This window comes from Mustelus asterias, chromosome 12 (assembly GCF_964213995.1).
Source record: "Mustelus asterias chromosome 12, sMusAst1.hap1.1, whole genome shotgun sequence".
Taxonomy (NCBI): Eukaryota; Metazoa; Chordata; class Chondrichthyes; order Carcharhiniformes; family Triakidae; genus Mustelus; species Mustelus asterias.
The window spans coordinates 62,954,919-62,979,523 of record NC_135812.1 but is presented as its reverse complement, the minus strand read 5'-3'; the positions used below and the strand labels follow the sequence as shown (position 1 = coordinate 62,979,523).

Genomic DNA, 24,605 nt, shown 5'->3' with positions numbered 1-24,605 from the left:
TTGTACTCTACTCTGAAGGCCTACTGTGCATTTCAAATGGGGAATGGGCTAACTAGACTGTTTTCAGTCAGGTAATCAGAAATAGGAGTTACAAAACAGAGTAAGGATATAAAAGCTTTTTCTTTCTTGCTCTCCAAGTCTCCATTTAGGGTTAGTATTCCTGCCCACACACAGCTCCATATATCAGGTATAGCTGAGGTGGGCATGGGCAGAGACTTGCTCACATATGGGCTCTGTCACATCACTAGCTCCCTCGCACCACCCCAATTTTCTGATCAGCAGAACTGCTGGTACAGAATATACCCATCCATCACCCATATATGGGAAGGTGTATAAAAATTAAAAATCAAGGAAAACAGCTTGTCAAATATTCCGCTGTACACACACACAAACACATCACAGATCACATATCACACACATCACATCACACCATAATCATCACAACCAATCCCTCCCTCCCCAGTTCAACGCAGAATGCTTGAACTGTCAGTATTTAAAGACTGACAGAGGAACCACGAGGGGAAGAAACTTCAAGGCGCTTGTGCTAGTGCACTCAGACTACAGTCGTGTTCAAGCCGCAGCAGCATAACAAGGGTTTCAATGAAGAGATTTTCTTTCCCCAGATAGCTAAGTAACTACCTTCCACCTCTGGTGAGGCAGGCCCTCTCCCTTCCCACCCCTGAAGATATACCACAACAAATCTCTCCTCCCAGCCTGGTGCGAATCCACTACTTCCTGCATTCAATTAATCTCAGGATTCAAGATTTGGCCAGAACCAGAGAGGTGCCTCTGAGGTGACCAGGAGTCCTACCACATTGGACATCTAACCGATTGTAAAGGACAGGTCTTTCAATCAAAAGTTTGGACAACTCTGCTTTGAAAACATGCTTGTTGTTTCCAGTCATTACTTGTAAGATAGATACAAATAAATTACCTTGTTTGCATGTGGCTGGTAGCTTACCAGTGACTGTTTTACTGTGATGCTACGTATTGCCATTGGGTTCTGTTTTTCAAATTTTTGACTAAAAGACATGTGCTTTACAATATATATAAATATACATGAATCATATAGATGTGATTTTGTAATGAAAATCATTACAGCATAGTTTGGCTTTAAACTTGATTTAAATTCTTGAAAGAACTTGCGTCACAGCAGCACAGGTTGAATGTGTAAGCAAAGAAGTGCAACTAATTCACTTACAAATTCCAAACAATAATAGTATTTATCTCACAATGAATATATCTTCCCATCACCTACCTTTCAAGATTTTTGATTTTCCTGATATTATTACCATATAGCTTAAGCTCTGTAATTTCATAATTATTCTCCAAATTCTCAATTTCGTCGATGGAATTACAGGACAGGTCCAAAATCTTTACTCCAGGCAACTGTAATAAAGTAAATTGCAGGATGTCTGAATATATTCCATCCTTTGCATAACTATAAATAAAGGTACATTGCATTATCTGAACAAGATTTCAGAAAAAATTGGATGTTAACTTTTGCAACTTGAGCAGATAAATCATTGATTTACAACAACCTGCCTCAAGTCCCCATTATGGTTGCTAAAATAAGCAGGGATGTCAGGATATTAATAGGTACACTTCTGTATAAAGGGTATCAATAGCTTAGAGCATTTACCATTGCCAACCTCAGACCAATACTGGGAAGATTGAAGCATTTTGTTCAGTCTCTACTCCAAATTCTGTTTTTCCAGTTACTAATTTCATCTCCTTCTTGACAACACTGGGACTAAACCAATCTGGTTGCAACCTTGGTGTCATACTTGACACAGAGATGAGCTTTTAATCAAATATTTGCTCCATCACTAAAATTGCCTATTTTCCCCATTTGTAACATCACTCAATCTCAGCTACATCTGAGTTCAAATGCTGCTGAAACCCTCATTAATGTCTTGTTCCTCTCTAGACGTGACAATTGTAATGCAATCCTGGCTTTTTTTGCCACATTCTGCCCTTCATAAACTTGAGCTTATCCAAAACATCAGTGCCAAGTCTTAATTTACACCAAATCCCATTCGCCTATCACATCCGTGCTCACAGACCGACATTGGCTCCCAGTCATATAACATCTTGATTTTAAAATTCTCATCCTTGTTTTCAAATCCCTCAATGGCCTTGCCCCTTTCATCTCTAATCTCCTCCAGTCCCCAGCCCTCCACTTCTGGCCTGTCATGTAATCCCAACATTAATTGCTCCATTACTGCATCTTTGGTTGCCTAAACCCAAAGCTCTGGAGTAGCCTTCCTAAACCCTTCCAAGCTTCTAGTCAAATTTGGCAAAGCAGCAGCTGGAGAGGAAGAGATCATGGTAAGATGTATTTTCTTCAATTTACCAAACAGAATGGCATTAAAATCAAGATCTTTCTGGATTCTTTTATCCTTTAGCTGAAGAACACAGCAGCATGTCCTCTACGTCTAAACTTGATAAACTAAAAGTTATTACTGTGGCACATTTGCTCAATTATTCCAAAATGAGCTTCTGTGGTACACAACCAAACTGACTTGCATAGTTCTATAAGCAGCATGCCATGATAGAGTGGGCTATACAGTAACAAAAGTTAAAAAGTTAAAGTTTATTTATTAATGTCACAAGTAGGCTTACATTAACATTCCAGTGAAGTTACTGTGAAAATCCCCCAGTCGCCACACTCCGGAGCCTGTTCAGGTACACAGAGGGAGAATTTAACACAGCCAATGCACCTAACCAGCACATCTTTCGGACTGTGGGAGGAAACCGGAGCACCCCCACGCAGACGGGGGAAGAACCTGCAGACTCCACACAGACAGTGACCCAAACCGGGAATCGAACCCGGTCCCCGGTGCTGTGAGGCAGCAGTGCTAACCACTGTGCCACCATGCCGTACTTGAATGGACTAACGAATTCCAGTAATTTGCTTTAATGTACGCTTCGTAACTAAGAATTAGAAAAGGAAATAAATCGATTTTGCCATTTCTATCTCATTGCACTTTAACAGATTCAGCTCTTCACCTTTGTTTTATATTCAGGGAGGTACGGTCAAAGAAATTCAAATGTTCAGAAAATTATCTATTTATAAATTTGGATTAAAACTGTGTACACGAGTGGATGAAGTCCCATTGTTTTCATTGGCAGGTTTAACAGGCCTAAATTAAGGAAATCTTTTGTCTCTTTCTCCTGTCCTCTTCGGCCACAGGCCTTCATGACACCCCACTTCTTCCATCACCTAACATGATTAATATAGAATTGTGTGGCAGGAGCCATTCAGCCCGTCATGCTTTTGCCGGCCATTTAGTCCCCACTAGGTTGATTCATCATGAATCAATCTTCAAGAAAGTTAATCTAGTGCTTAAATTATGGACCTTTAAAAACTTGTCTTGGTATAGGATTGGCCCATGAGGAATGAAGATCTTCAAAAATCAGAAACTAAACTGTGGAAATTAACCAGAAAGTATTCACACTTACTTCGTGACTTAAAACAGATTTTTATGACTCACAAGTAGGCTTACATTAACATTCCAATGAAGTTACTGTGAAAATCCCCTAGTCGCCACACTCCGGCGCCTGTTCAGGTACACAGAGGGAGAATTTAGCATAGCCAATGCACCTAACCAGCATGTCTTTCGGACTGTGGGAGGAAACCGGAGCACCTGGGGAAACCCATGCAAACACGGGAAGAACCTGCAGACTCCACACAGACAGTGACCCAAGCCAGGAATCGAACCCAGGTCTGTGAGGCAGCAGTGCTAACCACTGTGCCACCGCGCCGGCCTTGCATGGGCTAACAAATTCTAGTAACTTGCTTTAATGTACGCTTTGTAACTAAGAATTAGAAAAGGAAAGAAATCCTTTTAATAAGGAATAGCGAATGCTTACCTTTTCAAACGAACGTATCTTTTTTATTCCTTTTCCATGCAGGTCTAATGTGTTGCCACTCCTACATCCATCCAACTTTTCTATCGAAAACTTGTAAAATAATCAAGAGCTAGTTAATGGAATGTCAGTGTTCTCAGTTGGGAGAATGTGTGGGCATAGTGGGTTAGCTACTGACCTTTCATTTTGGTTCAAACTGATTAAAGGTATCCTCCCTGTACTCATTATGAAGATGGTAAGTGTAACGAGTTTGGAGAATTACAACATATGAGTACCCTAAAGTATGAGTTGCTCTCCTTGGCAATCTCACTCAGAGAAGCAGATGTCCTTTGCACAGTTGATATGGAAAGCCTGAGGGATAACAGCTGTTAGACTGCATTAGTTGGAGGGCAAGAGTGAAACAGCCGTATATGTAAGGATTAATTGTCATGTATGTGTGTGTGCGAGAGAGACAGAGAGGGAATATTAAGATTTTATAAACATCAGATTTTCACCTATGTTTGCCTGTATTGACTGGCTTGTGTGTTGCCTCTGCTGTATACTAACAAAACAAATTCAGATTATTACAAAAACAAAAGTACGTTTTTACTTTATGGTTTTTCTGAATTCAGCACAAGAGGCTTTTGATTGCTCCAGATGCACCAGGACTCGAATCATAACAGTGTTTTCTACTGCATACAAATCTTCTGTTTCTTCACCTTCCATGCCACAGGAGAAAGAAAAATGTTTTGATATATTTTCAGATTATCAGGATGGGCGGGTGGAGGTTCTGAAGGGATGAAGTAAGCCTTTCCAAAATAATAATTTTAATAATAAAATAACAATTCACTGCCTGGTTTGGGGGTGGAAGCAGAAAACCTCAACTAGTTTAAATGGTACATGGACCTGCACCTAAAATGCTGTCATCTTCAAGGTGCTGGAAGGTGGTATTCTGGAATAGGCAGCTAGTTCATTTCTTTTTGTTTTTCAGCTGGTGCAGACACGATGAGCTGAATTGCCTCTTTCTGTGGCGTTTCTATGATTCTAATGTTGAATTCCATTTCATAAAGGATGGAATAACATTGTTTCCACCATAGGTTAGAGTGCTTGCTTTCACCTTTGCCAACTGGGTTTGCATCCAATTTCGACTAATCAGATGAATGTATCCCCTGTCTTCTAATTACAAGGCTCCTGTGTGAAATGTGCTTAGGAAACCTCAAGCTGGTTCCTGGGCATATGTCCACAGCAGAAAACTGCCTGTAATTCGGCAAAAGTTAGCATCTTCATTCAGAAGCTGGTGTGGGAAATGGATTTTTCAATTGTTGGATGTTTATCCTGTGCAGTATTTTACAACGAATCTACTCTGTAAAATGAAATAAGGGTGACCTTCATGTGAACAATTGTGAAATGAACTGAAATCAAAAAAATTTTCCTCTCACAATGTGCTAATCCTGGCTACCCTCCCAGAAAACAGAAAGTGAGATTCGTTGAAACGCTGAAATTTGAAAAAATCCTGGTGCATGTTAAGACTTCATTAGTTAACTTTCAAGGCAAGATATGGCTGTTTTCCCACTGGAGGAAAAACTGAATCAAACCAGGTAAGAATGAGCTCATCGACTGATAATTGAATAATGGAACAGTTAAACTCTTTGACAAAGTGTCTGCACAACATTAATTTTGCTGTAGCTGTCACATTAACACTGGTCCCATGTTCCTGACAGCAGGAGGAGGCTACCCACATCCATGGAGGACTCTGTCAACTCTGTGATCATTTAGCCTACTGTAGTTGCTCACAAGCATTTTTTACCAACTACGCAACACTCCTACCCATCATCACTTTAAAAGCAGAACAAACCTAACGCCTCCACAGACTGATCAGCATTTTCCTCCCCATTCTCATTTCTGGGAAATTGAAAATCTGAAGGTGCAGTTGTTTTTATAAATCTTTGCAAGTAAAACATAACCAGAGCTTTACTCAAGTAGTTCCTTTCCAGTGCAAACTACATAAGCAGATGCCAAACAATGTTTAGAACTTGAATACCAGTTTCTTCGTTTGTGTTTCAAAGTTCAGAGGATAATTATAAAAGTGTTAATTTTAACAATCAGATTGTTTCAATACGCTACCCTACGCAACCTTGTGCTCTTCAGAACAGACTAACATCCTTGATTATTATTTCATAAGTTAAATTAGTTAAAATAATTGTAATGTTCAGACTGCCCAAGATTCGGTTGATGAAACATAGAAACCCTACAGTGCAGAAGGAGGCCATTCGGCCCATCGAGTCTGCACCGGCCAATGAAATTCAAGAATGAAGCAACTTCAAGCAGAAAATAGCCAGAACTGGAAATATCATTAAAATAAAATAAATATGGTGAGGTTAACATTCACCTATATACATTTCATAATTATGTTAATGATGCAAAGTCTCCTTTTTTTGTTCTTCTCTTCGATTGGAGGGAAAATCCACTCAAAACACATTTGCGTTTTAGGCTGTGCTTTTCCTTTTTTGAGTTATTGCTAACATGGGAACTTACAAAGCAACTAATACAAGTTCAAATATTGTTATATTTACACTAACCTGGCCTTTTGAAGTATCCCTGTTATCTGCTGTAACATCTTTAACAGAAGCAGATGGTTTGGCTTTGGAACAAGCTGATCTTGCAACCTGAGTGCTATGTAGTCTTGTCACTTTGGTCTGACACCTAAGGAATGGATAGATATTTTAAACTTTAAAACAAAATAGAAGTAGAAATGTTCACTACAATGTAATCAGCCACCCGAATGTATCTTGTTTCTCTTTACCTTTCTCCTGATCACCCACACGTCTCTCCTGAATTTGTAATTACATCTATTAAACCTTTTAGGGAGCCAATTCAACATGTCGCTTTATTGGGCACAGTTGTCTTGTTATAATACCAAGACCAATAACTCTTTAAAATCTGAATTCCCTAGTGGCCGATTCAAAGGATCACACAAGATTTCACATTTTAAGACTATTATTGTAACAGACTAAAATTAACATTGACTAAACATTAGTTAGTAGGTAACTAATACACTAAACACCAGAAAAAATACTTCCCTTAATATTCTAACACAACTATAATGTCCTAACTCTGTTAGGGATCATGGGTTCAAAGAAAAAGAGAAAGATGTGTTTTGCACACTTAGATTCAAAGTAACACACAACAGGTTTATTGAAAGGGATGTTCTCTGCACAAAACAGAAAATGAAACTAAGACAGAAGTCTGTGAAATACCCTAATGGCCTCATGATCAAGTCATGTGACCTGCTCTTAAAGCAATCATGCAACCACTTAAAAACATGCCCCTTCCTTTACCTGTGTAGTCATGACAACAAATTACTAAATGTCATACATAGGATCAGTAATGCTCTACAGATAACACTTTGCACCATTAATCATTATACACAGTCAATAAGAAAGTCAATCAGGAGGACATCTATTCCTCTTTGGTTGTATATGACATTCTGGAATTTGGCTGTCCTTGACCCTAGAAGTATGATTTGGAACTTCAGTAGACCTTTTTCTCTTGGAACTAACTCGGCATCATTCTTGCTTTGTATAGTAGCAAAGACACAACCATCAGGCGTCTCAGATTCAACTAAGTCTTCCTTCCATAATAGCACTCACATATAATAATTAAACAAATTGATACTTCTGGAAATTATTCTGAGAAATCATTTTGAGATGATAAACATTAGTCAGCATGGCATCGCCAAACTGGTCCATCTTCGGTTTGAACCGTGTAAAAAAATTGGACCTGTTTTTGCTCTAACTACGGTTGATGCCCATTGCTCACTTGTGACATAATTATGTGCCACCCACTCAAGCTTCTTGTTGAAATGAGCATTGTATTGCCCTTAATTCTCATCTAGCAACTTCAGATTGTTGTTGATGCTCTGCTATCTCTGAAGTTTCTGGAGGTAATAACAAATCAAATGTAGTTCTCAACTTCCTTTTTAAGAGTAGTAATGCAGGTGAACTTTGGGAAGTCACATGAGTAGTGTTTATATAAGATGCCAAAAAGCTATTCACATGTTGGGATAATGAACTTTGCTCTCTTGAAAATTTTAAAGAATGGGGTTCAAGGATTGTATGGATCTTTCAGATAATCCATTGGTTGATGGATGATAAGGTGTGGATGTTATTTGCTAAATATCACTTACTTTGAGATCATCCTCAAATGTGAAGTAAACTATGAACCATTATCACCAACAATCTGTTCCAGTGTACCAAATCTTGCAAAAACTTCATCTAGTTTTTCAATGGTTTGTTCAATAGATCTCATGATAACAACATCTGGCCACTTTAAGTGTGTATCAATTATGACGAAGAACATATCACCTTCAAATGGACCAGCAAAATCTACATCCAATCATTGCTAACTCCCAAGGGTGTAAAGGAGACAACGGTGGTGTATTTTTTATTTGTGCACAGTACTAACACCATCCCACTTTTTCTTCAATCTGAGAATCCAGACACAGACACCAAAAATAACTCCATGTAGTTCCTTCATTCAGATTATACCAGAATATCTTTCATGTAGTTGTTCAAGAACTAGGCAGACTAGGAGGAATGATTACTCGGATTCCCCACAATAGGCACCGACCTTGGATGGTCAACTCAAGTTTTCTTGACACAAAACATTTCAAATCAGATGCGTATGATCCATTCCAGCTATTGTTCCTTTCAATACCATACTCATCACCTTACCCATCACAGGATCATTTCTGCTATGTCTCTGAACTTGAAAATCTGTCACAGGCAAATGATCTACCAGTGAAAAATAAAGAATATTCACAAAACTAGTTGGTGGCATCTGCTCAATAGGTAAAGGTAAGCGCGATAATGCATCAGCATGGCACTTTGATTGATGAAACTTTATACCATAACAGTGTGTAGATAAGATCAGTGACCATCTTTGCAATGAGCCAAGATCAGTGACCATCTTTGCAATTAGTCAGCAGCTAACAAACCTTTATATGACCCAAAAATAGCTAAGGGCCGATGATCAGTCAATAATGTGAAATGACAACCATATAAATAATGATGAAACCTTTATACGCCAAAAATTATACTCAATGCTTCTTTTTCTAGCTGACCATAGTTAGATTCAGCACTAGTCAGAGTACACAAAGTAGAAGCTATTGGTCGTTCTTCTCCCAAAAGCATAATATGTGAAATGACTGCCCCACTCCATGAGTGTTGCAAGCAAACAGTGAAGGTAGCTTCAGATTAAAATGAACCAATACTTCAGACTTCTACAAAGCATCTTTGACATTCTTGTATGCTTTCTCACATTCTGTTGTCCAGTCCCATGACTGTTTCATACATAGTAAATTATGTAATAGCTTCAATAAGATAGCTAAGTTAGTAACAAATTTGCCATAATCATTTATTAATCCTAGAAAGGACCTCAGTTGCATCACATTCGTCAGACGTGGTGCTTCTAAAATAGCTTCTATCTTTTTAAATGCTTTATGTAGGCTTTTACTATCAATGATGTGACCCAAACACTGGACTAATGTCTGGAAAAAGATACCTTTTCTTTCTTGATATGCAGACCATGTGCTTAAAGACATCCCAATGTTGCTTCTAAATTATTCAAATGCTCTGGTTCACTGGACCCTGTAATCAGAATATCATTCAGGTAACATTGTACACCAGAGAGACCACTTAAAATCTGATCCATCAATCTATGGAATGGTGCCATTGTTTCTCCAAAAGGCAATTTTTTAATAATAAAGAAGACCTATATCAGTAAGAACGGTAAGCAATAGTTGAGATTCAGTGGCTACATCTGTAAATATACTTGTGAAAGATCAATCTTGCTGAATTTCTGCCCATCTGATAATCCAACAGACAAATTTTCAATTAAAGAAAGCAGATATTGATCAGCACACAATGGTGATTTATGGTTGTTTTAAAATCACCACAAATAGAAACAGAAGCATTTGGTTTCATGACAGGTACAATGAGGATAGCTCAGTCACTCATTGTAACTAGCTCTAACACACCAGTGTTAACAAGTCATACTAATTCTTCTTCGACCTTGGAACAAATTGCATAATGTACCTGCTCTTGCTCTGAGACTTATTGGTTGACTGTTAGGCTTTATCAAGTTTCACTTGAACTCCCTTCATTGAACCAAGTCTCTCCTCGAATGCACTCTTGTATTTATCCAGAAAAAGTGTTGGAGGTCTGTTTTGGGATTGATCAATCTATTGACAATACTTCAGTTAAGTTTTATCTTCTCCAACCATGATTTCCCAAATAGAGCGGGAAAATTACCATGGATCACATGGTGAGGCAACTCCACTGTTTGTCCACTCAACTCTATATTGACCATGATGTAACCTTTTAATGACATGATCTCTTCCTTTTATTTCCTTAAAATCACAGGCACAATGAATGTAAACTCATTCTAACTTAATGGCGAGAAATAGGGTGGAATTCTAATGAGTCAATCTCAGATAGCACAAAATTCCAGTTATGTTGAACTATTCCTACAGGCAGAATAGCAAATCCCATAGAATGATGCCCTTGATAAGTCATATTTCTGTACTCGTAACTCCGGATTAGCTGAATTTATCCAAACTTGTCACATGACCCTACGAACCAGAGTAGAGTTAGACCACACAAGCGCAAAATCATGTAGCGCTGGGCAAGCTATCACTTGACATAGAGATCGCCCTGTGAAAGAACATGCAAAGCCTGTGAGTATGGCTCAACCTGTGAGAAAGTTAAAAGTGTTGTTGATCAGAGAAGTGAGTTGGTACAACAAGTGAGAAACCGTGTTGCAAAGCAGTCATTGCAAAGATGTAGGATATTGCACCATCGTGCTTGTCCATGGTTAGGAAACACCAAAGATAAACATCTTGGAACAGTTCAACAAGCAGGCTTTCTCTCAACAAGAAAGAGAATGAACTGCCTATCCCAACGTTGAAGAAGCTCTGCTGACATGGCTCACCTGAAGAAGGGGCTCAGAGCCTCGAAAGCTTGTGTGGCTTTTGCTACCAAATAAACCTGTTGGACTTTAACCTGGTGTTGTTAAACTTCTTACTGTGTTTACCCCAGTCCAACGCCGGCATCTCCACATCATGACATGGTTCAAGGCAGACTGAGCAAAGAAAGTTCCTATCTCCAGTCCAAGATATTTGGACATGAGAAGTTCACCTGCACCAATGGATGGCTGGATCAATTCAAGACAAGGCATACTAAGCAGAAAAAGATAAAGGAGATTTTCCTGAGCTAACTCCTGACATTTTTCAATGTTAAGTTCCAGCTTTTTACAAAGTTGGCCATTGTCAGGTGTGAACAAATTGAATAAAGACTTTTCCTCACATACACTGTTTTACTGTGTTTTCAGTTTGGTTTTTTTATTCAGTCGTGGGACATGGGCATCGCTGGCTGGCTGGCCAGCATTATTGCCCATCCCTAGTTGCATGAGGGCAGTTAAGAATCAACCACATTGCTGTTGCTCTGGAGTCATATGTAGGCCAGACCAGGTAAGAACGGCAGATTTCCTTCCCTAAAGGAGAATGGTGAACCAGATGGGTTTTCCGACAATGGTTTCATGGTCATCCTTAGACTTTTAATTCCAGATAATTTTTATTGAATTCAAATCCCACCAGCTGCCATGGGGGGGATTCGAACCCAGGTCCCCAGAACATTAGCCGAGTTTCTGCATTATTAGTCTAGCGATAATACCACTTGGCCATCACTTCCCCATATGTCCCCTATTTGCTGTTTGAATCTGTTGTTGTTCACATAGACAATATATTTATGCATTCACATGGGAATGGGGCCTCCTCAGCTATCATGATGTGGAGCTTCATGAGGTTTTGTGAGAATCCCCTGAGATTCAACGCCTCAGAATTTTACTGAAGCCAGGACCAAAATTTAACAGGCATCTTTCTCTCAAAGATAATGGAACATAACAAAGATAATGTCACATGCAAAAGTAAACTCTTTGTTAATTGTTTAAATTAAGGTTTAATTGTATAAATTAAGGTGGAAGACAATCGTTAGATGATGACTTGAGCATCTAAAGAGGCATTTATTAGTATCAACAGAGGTTTATGGAAACACTTACTGATGCTGGTGGTGAGTTACAGAGTTAGGAACTCTGCTTTACATTTGTAATGTTTCACTTTGTGAATAAATCTAAAACTGAGCAAAAATTGACTTCTGGTCTCCTTCACCAACTGGTTGTCAGAAAGGTAACACTGATATCTGGTTTAGCTGTACCTTGAAACTAGCCTAATTGTAATCTGAAATATTTTATGTATCTATGGGAGTTAACCCTCTGTAATCTCAATTTATCCTCTATAACTATGTCATAACATAAAGCGAAACAAAATTCTTTTCAGGCCTTATAGCAGAAGTTTCAAAATATTGTAGTGGATCAAAAGAGGGAGTCTTGTTAGCCTATTCAACTGCAAAAGACCTCATAACCAAAAATTGATTCTGTCCTTGCCCGATGTTGAGTCATATATTTTCCTGCAATTTTCAGTGGGTAGCTATCATTAATGAGCTTTCAAACTGATTTCCTCCCCATTCCATCTCAACAGCAAGAGGATGAATTGAAACACTTGAACTGCTACTCAGCTGAACTCACTAACACAGCAAATACTGCGGTTGGATTGGGGTGAGGTGGGTAGTTGGGGGCTAAACTTGGGGTGTTCTTGGTCTGTAAAACTCAGGTAAATATCAGTTATGCATTTACAAACAATGCCATTGGCAAGCTTCAAACTCACAATACGGGCGACACGGTAGCACAGTGGTTAGCACTGCTGCTTCACAGCTCCAGGGACCTGGGTTCGATTCCCGGCTTGGGTCACTGTGTGTGTGGAGTTTGCACATTCTCCTCGTGTCTGCGTGGGTTTCCTCCGGGTGCTCCGGTTTCCTCCCACAGTCCAAAGATGTGCGGGTTAGGTTGATTGGCCATGCTAAAATTGCCCCTTAGTGTCCTGGGATGCGTAGATTAGCGGGTTAAATATGTAGGGATATGGGGGTAGAGCCTGGGTGGGATTGTGGTCGGTGCAGACTTGATGGGCCGAATGGCCTCTTTCTGTACTGTAGGGTTTCTATGATTTCTATGAAGAGCATCTTTAACTATATAAAAAAGAGAGATCAAAGTGAACATAGGCCCCTTAGAAAATGAATCTGGGGAGATAGTTATGGGGAACAAGGAAATGGCAGAGGAGTTAAACAGATATTTTGCACCCAAAAGAGAAAATGCTGGAAAATCTCAGCAGGTCTGGCTGCATTTGTAAGGAGAGAAAAGAGCTGACGTTCCGGGTCCAGATGACCCTTTGTCAAAGATTCCAGCATCTGCAGTAATTTGTTTTTATCCAAATATTTTGCACCAGTCTTTACGGTGGAAGATACTTTGAACATCCCATTAATACTAAAGAATATGGGGTGAAATTAAGTACCATCACCATCACTAGAGAAGATAGTGAATGCATTGGTTGTAATTTTCCAAAAATCCTTGGATTCTGGAGAAGTACCAGAGGATTGGAAAACTGCCAATGTGACATCCTTAATTCAGAAACGGAGGTAGGCAAAAGCAGGCTAGTGTAAGCTGATTAGCCTAACATCTGATGTTGGAAAAATGTCGGAATCAATTATTAAGGAAGGAATAGCAGCACATTTGGAAAGTCATAATCTAATCAAGCGAAGTCAACACAGCTTCATGAAAGGAAAATCATCTCTGCCTAATTTATTGGAGTTTTCCGAAGAAGTCTCAACTAGAGTGGATAGAGGAGAGCCAGTAGATGTATTGTATTTGGACTTCCAGAAGCTGTTCAACAAGGTATCTCATAAAAGGTTATCATAAAATGGTCCCTGGTATTGGAGGTAGTATATTGGCATGGGTGGAGAATTAGCAAATGGGTAGGAAACAGCAAGAGGGGATAAGGGGTTCTTTTTCAATCTGGCAATCTGGAACCGGAGGGGTTCCACAGGGATCAGTGCGGGAGCCGCAACTGTTTACAATATATATTAATGATTTGGAGGAAAGAAGCGAATGTAGTGCAGCTAAATTTGTAGACGATACAAAAATAGGTGGAAAGACAATTTGCGAGAGGGATACAAACAGTTCACAAAGAGATATTGATAGGTTAAGTAAGTGGGCAAAAAGTTGGCAAATGGAGTAGAATGTGGGAAAATGTGAAGTTGTTCATTTTGGAAGGGGGAACAAAAGAACAGAGTATTATTTAAATGGAGAAAAACTGCAGAAAGTTGCAACACAAAGGGACTGGTGCATGATAAACAGAAAGCTGGCACACAGGTGCAGCAGGTAATCAGGAAGGCGAATGGAATGTTGGCCATTATTTCAAGGGAGTTGAGTACAGAGTAGGGACGTCTTGCTGCAACTGTACAAAGTATTGGTGAGACCACATCTGGAGTACTGAGAGCAGTTTTCATAGAAATAATAGAAATCATAGAAACCCTACAGTGCAGAAACAGGCCATTCGGCCCATCGAGTCTGCACCGACCACAATCCCACCCAGGCCCTACCCCTATATCCCTACACATTTACCCGCTAATCCCTCTAACTTACACATCTCAGGACACTAAGGGGCAATTTTAGCATGGCCAATCAACCTAACCCGCACATCTTTGGACTGTGGGAGGAAACCGGAGCACCCGGAGGAAACCCACGCAGACACGAGGAGAATGTGCAAACTCCACACAGACAGTGACCCAAGCCGGGAATCGAACCCAGGTCCCTAGAGCTGTGAAGCAGCAGTGCTAACCACTGTGCTACCATGCCATTATTTAAGGAAAGATATTATTTCATTGGAGGCATTTCAGAGAAGGTTCACAAAGATGATCCCTGGTATGGAGGAATTGTTTTATGAGGAAAGGATAAACAGGTTGGAACTCTACTCATTGCAATTTAGAAGAATGAGAAGTGATCTCATTGAAACATAAAAGGTTTTTAAGAGGCTTGACAGGGTAAATGTTGAGAGGATGTTTCCCCTCAGGGGAGTCTCGGTGCAGACAGCACAGTCTCAGAATAAAGGGACCCCAATTTAAGACTGAGATGAGGAGGAATTTCTTCTCTCAGAGGGTTGTGAGTCTTTGGAACTCGTCGCAGGGAGCTGTGGGGGCAGAGTCCTTATGTATATTTAAGGCTGAGATAGACAGATTTTTGATCAGCAAGGGAATCAAGGGTTACAGCAAAAGGGCAGGAAAGTGGACATTAGGAATTTTTGGATAAGCCATGATCCTACTGAATGCAGGGCAGGCTTGAGGAGACTAGTCCTGTTCCTATTTCTTACGGTCTTATGTACAAAATTAATTAAAATAGACAAAAACAAATAACCAAGGAGTCCTGGTGCCACACACAATACTTGGCTTCTGTCTCAATACACAAGCACAATACAGGGCCCCAAGTCCTGGGCATGCTTCAGGGTCCCAAGCAGAATACAGCTAGGTACACCTGATGAAGGAGCAGCGCTCCAAAAGCTTGTGATACCAAATAAACCTGTTGGGACTTTAACCTAGTGTTGAGAGACTTCTTACTGTGCAATACCAGGGAGTGGGCACAAATACGGGTCCTGAACTCTGGATTCAATCTAATAATTTTATTTAAAACAAAATACACGCACTTAAGATGAACAAACATCCATTCATCTTATTGGATCTTCCTGACAATACTTTACAGTCAGCGAATTGATCAATGATGGTAATTCTTTTTAAAAACTGATTTGTGAATTGCATAAATTAGCTCATGAAATGTTTTATGTTTGTTCGTCCACGTAGATGATAGACAGTGTAAACACTAATCATGGTAACCCATTGTTCACTATGAAAGACCTTTTACAATCTATGCGCTATTTAAAGCCTCTCTGATGGTTCAAAGTGGATATTTTGCAAACTACTAGACCGAGACAGATAGTGAATAATTGGTATCAATACATTTCAACCAGAACAGCTGATGTTGGCTGCGACAGTTTACATGGATTAATACAATTGTTGGTGGCTTTGCACCAAGCAACAGCATTGGAGTGATATCAATCATATGTATGAAGAAAAATTGAATGTAGAAAATCAGTGTATGAATTAAATAAATTAAAGTGAGTACATAAATTTTCAAAAGTATTAATAATTAAAATAAAAAATTAACAAATGGAACCTCAGCAACTCATGACCGACAAACTACAAGGACAGATATTTTGTTCTACCTTAGTCCTAAACTTATATTTTACCAGCTTGGATTTGAGATCTATTTTGTTCTATCCTTAGAACTTAAAGTGATATTTCAGAATTATCTTTTCTGTTCCTTCAACTTGTAAAGGTGTTAGCCTTGCTTGACTGGTAAACCTCTCACCTCCTAGTCAGACAGTTGCGAGCTCAAGTCTCACACCAGGAGACTTGAACACATAACCCAGGCTGGCAATTCAGTGGGGTACTGAGGTAGTGTTGCATTATAATTTGGATCAGTCAGTATAATGGGGTCCCATCTGCCTCCGCAGATCCCATGGCTCAATGAAAGGAAAAGCAGCACAATTCTCCCCACACCCTGGAAAATGTACACCCCTCAACCATCTTTACTAAAACAGGTAATCAGATGATTATTACAACAGTGTTTATGGGAGATTGTTGTGGGAAAACTGGGCATTGCACTTCCAACATTATAATAATGTCGACATTTCAAAAGTATTGCACTGGTAGTAAAGCACTGGCAGTAAAGACCAACGGATGCGGCGCAGACCAGGATACAAAACACACACCTCCTTTCCAACCTGAAAGCAATGCTTGTAGAAACTGGTTATGGATTGGTTCATGAACCTGCTGTAAAAACCAAATGTTGATCATGCTACAACCCTACACATGTTAAACTGAGTCTCACTTTAAAGTACCATTTAACAAGGAGATTCTGTTTAGGGTGGTGAACTGGCACGAGGCAGTGCACCGGCCATGATATAGACAGTAAGAAGTCTCACAACACCAGGTTAAAGTCCAACAGGTTTAGTTGGTAGCAAAAGCCACTAGCTTTCGGAGCGCTGCCCCTTCTTCAGGTGAGTGGGAGTTCTATTCACAAACAGGGCATATAAAGACACAAACTCAATTTACAAAATAATGATTGGAACGCGAGTCTTTAGAGGTAATCAAGTCTTAAAGGTACAGACAATGTGAGTGGAGAGAGTGTTAAGCACAGGTTAAAGAGATGTGTATTGTCTCCAGACAGGACAGTTAGTGAGATTTTGCAAGTCCAGGCAAGTCGTGGGGGTTACAGATAGTGTGACATGAACCCAATATCCCGGTTGAGGCCGTCCTTATGTGTGCGGAACTTGGCTATCAGTCTCTGCTCAGCGACTCTGCCCTGTCGTCATCCCACGTACTCCCCGCGTTGGAGATCTCTACTGCCTCCCGAAGATACACAAGGCAAACACACCCGGCCGTCCCATCGCATCGGGCAATGGGACCCTGTGCGAGAACCTGTCCGGCTATGTCGAGGGCATCCTGAAACCCATTGTACAAAGAACCCCCAGCTTTTGTCGCGACACGACGGACTTCCTACAGAAACTCAGCACACATGGAGCAGTTGAACCAGGAGCACTCCTCGTCACAATGGGTGTCTCGGCATTCTACACCAGCATCCCCCATGACGATGGCATTGCTACAACTGCCTCAGTACTCAAGGCCGACAACTGCCAGTTTCCAGATACAATTTTACAACTCATCCGCTTCATCCTAGACCACAATGTCTTCACCTTCAACAACCAGTTCTTCATCCAGACACACGGAACAGCCATGGGGACCAAATTCGCACCTCAATATGCCAACATCTTCATGCACAGGTTCGAACAAGACCTCTTCACCGCACAGGACCTTCAACCGATGCTATACACTAGATACATCGATGACATTTTCTTCCTTTGGACTCATGGTGAACAATCACTGAAACAACTCTATGATGACATCAGCAAGTTCCATCACCATGGACTACTCTCCGGAATCGGTTGCATTCTTGGACACACGCATCTCCATTAAGGACGGTCACCTCAGCACTTCACTGTACCGCAAGCCCACGGATAACCTCACGATGCTCCACTTCTCCAGCTTCCACCCTAAACACGTTAAAGAAGCCATCCCCTACGGACAAGCCCTCCATATACACAGGATCTGCTCAGATGAGGAGGATCACAACAGACACCTCCAGACGCTGAGAGATGCCCTCATAAGAACAGGATATGGCGCTCGACTCATCGATCAACAGTTCCAACGCACCACAGCGAAAAACCGCACCGACCTCCTCAGAAGACAAACACGGGACACAGTGGACAGAGTACCCTTCGTTGTCCAGTACTTCCCCGGAGCAGAGAAGCTACCACATCTTCTCCGGAGCCTTCAACATGTCATTGTTGAAGACGAACATCTCGCCAAGGCCATCCCCACACCCCCACTTCTTGCCTTCAAACAACTGCACAACCTCAAACAGACCATTGTCCGCAGCAAACTACCCAACCTTCAGGAGAACAGTGACCACAACACCACACAACCCTGCCACAGCAACCTCTGCAAGACATGCCGGATCATCGACACGGATGCCATCATCTCACGTGAGAACACCTCCACCAGGTACACGGTACATACTCTTGCAACTCGGCCAACGTTGTCTACCTGATACGCTGCAAGAAAGGATGTCCCGAGGCATGGTACATTGGTGAGACCATGCAGACGCTACGACAACGGATGAATGAACACCGCTCGACAATCACCAGGCAAGAGTGCTCTCTTCCTGTTGGGGAATACTTCAGCGGTCACGGGCATTCGGTCTCTGATATTCGGGTAAGCGTTCTCCAAGGCGGCCTTCACGACACACGACAGCACAGGGTCGCTGAGCAGAGACTGATAGCCAAGTTCTGCACACATGAGGACAGCCTCAACCGGGATCTTGGGTTCATGTCACACTATCTGTAACCCCCACGACTTGCCTGGACTTGCAAAATCTCACTAACTGTCCTGTCTGGAGACAATACACATCTCTTTAGCCTGTGCTTAACACTCTCTCCATTCACATTGTCTGTACCTTTAAGACTTGGTTACCTGTAAAGACTCGCATTCCAATCATTATTTTGTAAATTGAGTTTGTGTCTTTGTGCCCTGTTTGTGAATAGAACTCCCACTCACCTGACGAAGGAGCAGCGCTCCGAAAGCTAGTGGCTTTTGCTACCAAATAAACCTGTTGGACTTTAACCTGGTGTTGTGAGACCTCTTACTGTGTTTACCCCAGTCCAACGCCGGCATCTCCACATCATGATATAGGCACCAGGCATCAGCCATGAATAGGACGCTGGACACAATACAGGGCACTGGCCATAATATATAGCACCAGTTATAATACAGGGCGCTGGCCACAATAAAAGACACTGGCCATGATACAAGACATAGGATACTGACCATAATACAGGCATCATACAGAGCATAGGACACTAGACAAAATACAGGGCATAGGACACAGACCATGATACAGGCTGCCAGACATACAGAACACTGGCTATAATACAGGGTGACGGACATTTGGTCACTGGCTAATATACAGGGTGATGGACAATTGGACACTGGCTATAATGCAGGGTGAGGGACATGCAGAATACTGGCTATCTGGCGATGATGCACATTTGGACACTGGCTATAATACAGGGTGATGGACATACAGGACACTGGCTATAATACAGGGTGAGGGACATCTGGACACTGGCTATAATACAGGATGATGGATATCTGGACACTGGCTACAATACAGGGTGATGGACATCCAAGATACTTGCTATAATACAGGGTGATGGAGATTTGAACTGACTATAATACAGGGTGATGGATATCTGGACACTGGCTATAATACAGGGTGATGGACACTGGCTATAATACAGGGTGATGGACACTGGCTATAATACAGGGTGATGGACACTGGCTATAATACAGGGTGATGGATATCTGCTCACTGGCTGTAATGTAGGGTGATGGACATACAGGTCATTGGCTATAATACAGGATGATGGACATTTGGCCACTGGCTGCAATACAGGGTCATGGACACTGGCTATAATACAGGGTGATGGACACTGGCTATAATACAGGGTTGGACACTGGCTATAAGAAGTTTAACAACACCAGGTTAAAGTCCAACAGGTTTATTTGGTAGCAAAAGCCACACAAGCTTTCGGAGCTGCAAGCCCCTTCTTCAGGTGAGTGGGAATTCTGTTCACAAACAGAGCATATAAAGACACAAACTCAATTTACATGAATAATGGTTGGAATGCGAATACTTACAACTAATCAAGTCTTTAAGAAACAAAACAACGTGAGTGGAGAGAGCATCAAGACAGGCTAAAAAGATGTGTATTGTCTCCAGACAAGACAGCCAGTGAAACTCTGTGGGGGTTACAAATAGTGTGACATGAACCCAATATCCCGGTTGAGGCCGTCCTCGTGTGTGCGGAACTTGGCTATCAGTTTCTGCTCAGCGACTCTGCGCCGTCGTGTGTCGCGAAGGCCGCCTTGGAGAACGCTTACCCGAATATCAGAGGCCGAATGCCCGTGAGCGCTGAAGTGCTCCCCAACAGGAAGAGAACACTCTTGCCTGGTGATTGTCGAGCGGTGTTCATTCATCCGTTGTCGCAGCGTCTGCATAGTTTCCCCAATGTACCATGCCTCGGGACATCCTTTCTTGCAGCGTATCAGGTAGACAACGTTGGCCGAGTTGCAAGAGTATGTACCGTGTACCTGGTGGATGGTGCTCTCACGTGACCTTCAGAACACCCTCCGTGCTCTCATCCCACGTACTCCCCGCGTTGGAGATCTCTACTGCCTCCCGAAGATACACAAGGCAAACACACCCGGACGTCCCATCGTATCGGGCAATGGGACCCTGTGAGAGAACCTCTCCGGCTATGTCGAGGGCATCCTGAAACCCATTGTACAAAGAACCCCCAGCTTTTGTCGCGACACAACGGACTTCCTACAGAAACTCGGCACACATGGAGCAGTTGAACCAGGAGCACTCCTCGTCACAATGGATGTCTCGGCACTCTACACCAGCATCCCCCATGACGATGGCATTGCTGCAACGGCCTCAGTGCTCAGCGCCAACAACTGCCAGTTTCCAGATGCAATTTTACATCTCATCCGCTTCATCCTGGACCACAATATCTTCACCTTCAACAACCAGTTCTTCATCCAGACACATGGAACAGCCATGGGGACCAAATTCGCACCTCAATATGCCAACATCTTCATGCACAGGTTCGAACAAGACTTCTTCACCGCACGAGACCTTCAACCGATGCTATACACTAGATACATCGATGACATTTTCTTCCTTTGGACTCATGGTGAACAATCACTGAAACAACTCTATGATGACATCAACAAGTTCCATCCCACCATCAGACTCACCATAGACTACTCTCCGGAATCGGTTGCATTCTTGGACACACGCATCTCCATTAAGGACGGTCACCTCAGCACCTCACTGTACCGCAAGCCCACGGATAACCTCACGATGCTCCACTTCTCCAGTTTCCACCCTAAACACGTTAAAGAAGCCATCCCCTACGGACAAGCCCTCCGTATACACAGGATCTGCTCGTATGAGGAGGATCGCAACAGACACCTCCAGACGCTGAAAGATGCCCTCATAAGAACAGGATATGGCGCTCGACTCATTGATCAACAGTTCCAACGCGCCACAGCGTAAAACCGCACCGACCTCCTCAGAAGACAAACACGGGACACAGTGGACAGAGTACCCTTCGTTGTCCAGTACTTCCCCGGAGTGGAGAAGCTACGGCATCTCCTCCGGAGCCTTCAACATGTCATTGATGAAGACGAACATCTTGCCAAGGCCATCCCCACACCCCCACTTCTTGCCTTCAAACAACCGCACAACCTCAAACAGACCATTGTCCGCAGCAAACTACTCAGCCTTCAGGAGAACAGTGACCATGACACCACACAACCCTGCCACAGCAACCTCTGCAAGACGTGCCGGATCATCGACACAGATGCCATCATCTCACGTGAGAACACCATCCACCAGGTACACGGTACATACTCTTGCAACTCGGCCAACGTTGTCTACCTGATACGCTGCAAGAAAGGATGTCCCGAGGCATGGTACATTGGGGAAACTATGCAGACGCTGCGACAACGGATGAATAAACACCGCTCGACAATCACCAGGCAAGAGTGTTCTCTTCCTGTTGGGGAGCACTTCAGCGCTCACGGGCATTCGGCCTCTGATATTCGGGTAAGCGTTCTCCAAGGCGGCCTTCGCGACACACGATGGCGCAGAGTCGCTGAGCAGAAACTGATAGCCAAGTTCCGCACACACGAGGACGGCCTCAACCGGGATATTGGGTTCATGTCACACTATTTGTAACCCCCACAGAGTTTCACTGGCTGTCTTGTCTGGAGACAATACACATCTTTTTAGCCTGTCTTGATGCTCTCTCCACTCATGTTGTTTTGTTTCTTAAAGACTTGATTAGTTGTAAGTATTCGCATTCCAACCATTATTCATGTAAATTGAGTTTGTGTCTTTATATGTTCTGTTTGTGAACAGAATTCCCACTCACCTGAAGAAGGGGCTTGCAGCTCCGAAAGCTTGTGTGGCTTTTGCTACCAAATAAACCTGTTGGACTTTAACCTGGTGTTGTTAAACTTCTTACTGTGTTTACCCCAGTCCAACGCCAGCATCTCCACATCATCACTGGCTATAACACAGGGTGATGGACACTGGCTATAACACAGGGTGATGGACACTGACTGTAACAAAGGATGATGGACATTTGGACACTGACTATAATACAGGGTGATGGACACTGGCTAACACACAGGGTGATGGACATTTGGATACTGATTATAATACAGGGTAATGGATATTTGGACACTGGCTTTAACACAGGGTGATGGATATCTGTACACTGGCGTTAATACAAGGTTATGGACATTTGGACACTGGCTATAATACAGGGTGATGGATATCTGGACACTGGCTATAATACAGGGTGATGGACATTTGGACACTGGCTATAATACAGTGCTGGACACTGGCTATAATACAGGTGATGGACACTGGCTATAACATAGGGTGATGGACATTTGGACACTGACTATAATACAGGATAATGGATCTTTGGACACTGGCTTTAACACAGGCTGATGGATATCTGTGGCTTTAATACAGGGTTATGGACATTTGGACACTGGCTATAATACAGGGTGATGGATATCTGGACACTGGCTATAATACAAGGTGATGGACATTTGGACTCTGGCTATAATACTGGGTGATGGACACTGGCTATAATATAGGGTGATAGACATTTGGACACTGGCTATAATACAGGGTGATGGACATTTGGACACTGGCTATAATACAGGGTAATGGACATTTGGACACTGGATATAACACAGGGTGATGGACAGTTGAACACTGGCTATAACACAGGGTAATAGACATTTGGATACTGGCTATAATTCAGGGTAATGGACATTTGGACACTGAATATAATACAGGGCGATGGACATTTGGACACTGGCTATAATACAGTGTGATGGCCATTTGGGCATTGGCTATAATACATACTGGGCCTCACAGCCCGGACGGACTCGAGTTCACTCACCCTGCCGCCGTCTCTTCTCCGTGCTGACTCTTGGCCATGGCAGCAGCCTGAGGCGTGGCTTCCCTGGGGGATTCCCGAGCCTGGTTCGCAGGGCCTGCTCCTCAGTCCGGCACCGGGGATGGAATCCGGGCCCTACCGTTGCCCTGGTAACGGAGGCGCGTCCCTCGCAACCGCCCGCGGGGACCAGGCACATGCGCAGTGAGGAGCAGCAGCTTATGCTGCAGAGAGCATCTTTGCTGGGATCGCAGAATGGAGATAGTGTAAGTTAGTAATGACTTAAAGCACGCACTGTAACATATCCTCAATGCATTATACTTCAGCAGTGGTTATATTGTAAGTAATAGAAAAGTTGGGTTTTGAGCTTGCGCCAGTGTCTCAGCTGTTAAAGCTTTATTTATAATTGTCACAAGGCTTACATTAACACTGCAGTGAAGTTACTGTGAAAATCCCCTAGTCCCACATTCCGGCGCCTGTTTAGGTACACTAAAGAATAATTTAGCATGGCCAATGCACCTAACCAGCACGTCTTTTGGACTGTGGGAGAAAACCGGCGCACCTGGAGGAAACCCACACAGACACGGGGACAATGTGCAGACTCCACAGATTCAGTGACCCAACCAGGAATCAAACCCGGATCCTTGGTACTGTGCAGCAGTCATGCTAATCACTGTGCCACGCAAGCTGTCTTGGATCAGAGTCATAAGCAAAATACTGTTGTGATAACCCCCATGATCTGCATGGGGAATCAATAATTGGCCTCCCAGTAGGACACTTTGAATACAAGCACCCTGGGGATTGATAATTAGCCAACCAGGTGGAGCTCATATGCTGAGCCCTTTCTAAAGGAAGACCCTGAGAGGGTCCATTAACCTTTTAGTCCCAGCTGGGACCTGTTGTGTTCCCCACAGGCTGATAGTTATTGTTTATTTTCAGTTTGTGCAATAAAAGCATGTTTTCTTCACAGCCAACTGCTGGAGTTATTACAACTGCCAATACTGAGAATCTGAAAAGTAGCAGTGATCTGTCCAAGAGCAGATTCTCTGCTCATTTCTCCATGGCTCGCGGCCCTGCACTTTTCTTT

At 42.5% G+C, this 24,605-nt stretch overlaps 1 protein-coding gene across 2 annotated transcripts in view; it reads right to left on the bottom strand.

Moving 5' to 3' along the window:
* LOC144501525 (uncharacterized) overlaps positions 1-23,681 on the bottom strand; it is a 100,530-nt gene extending 76,849 nt beyond the window's left edge. Inside the window, exons 1-4 of one of the 2 annotated variants that reach the window (XM_078225346.1) lie at positions 23,525-23,681; positions 6,432-6,555; positions 3,877-3,966; positions 1,259-1,389 (exon numbers count right to left, since the gene is read on the bottom strand). In XM_078225346.1, the coding sequence (XP_078081472.1) occupies positions 1,259-1,389; positions 3,877-3,966; positions 6,432-6,555; positions 23,525-23,562 (383 nt within the window). In that variant the 5' untranslated portion in view covers positions 23,563-23,681. The remainder of the gene's footprint in view (positions 1-1,258; positions 1,390-3,876; positions 3,967-6,431; positions 6,556-23,524) is intronic. The other variant, XM_078225347.1, reaches the window with a different exon arrangement.
* Between the last annotated feature and the right edge of the window lie 924 nt (positions 23,682-24,605).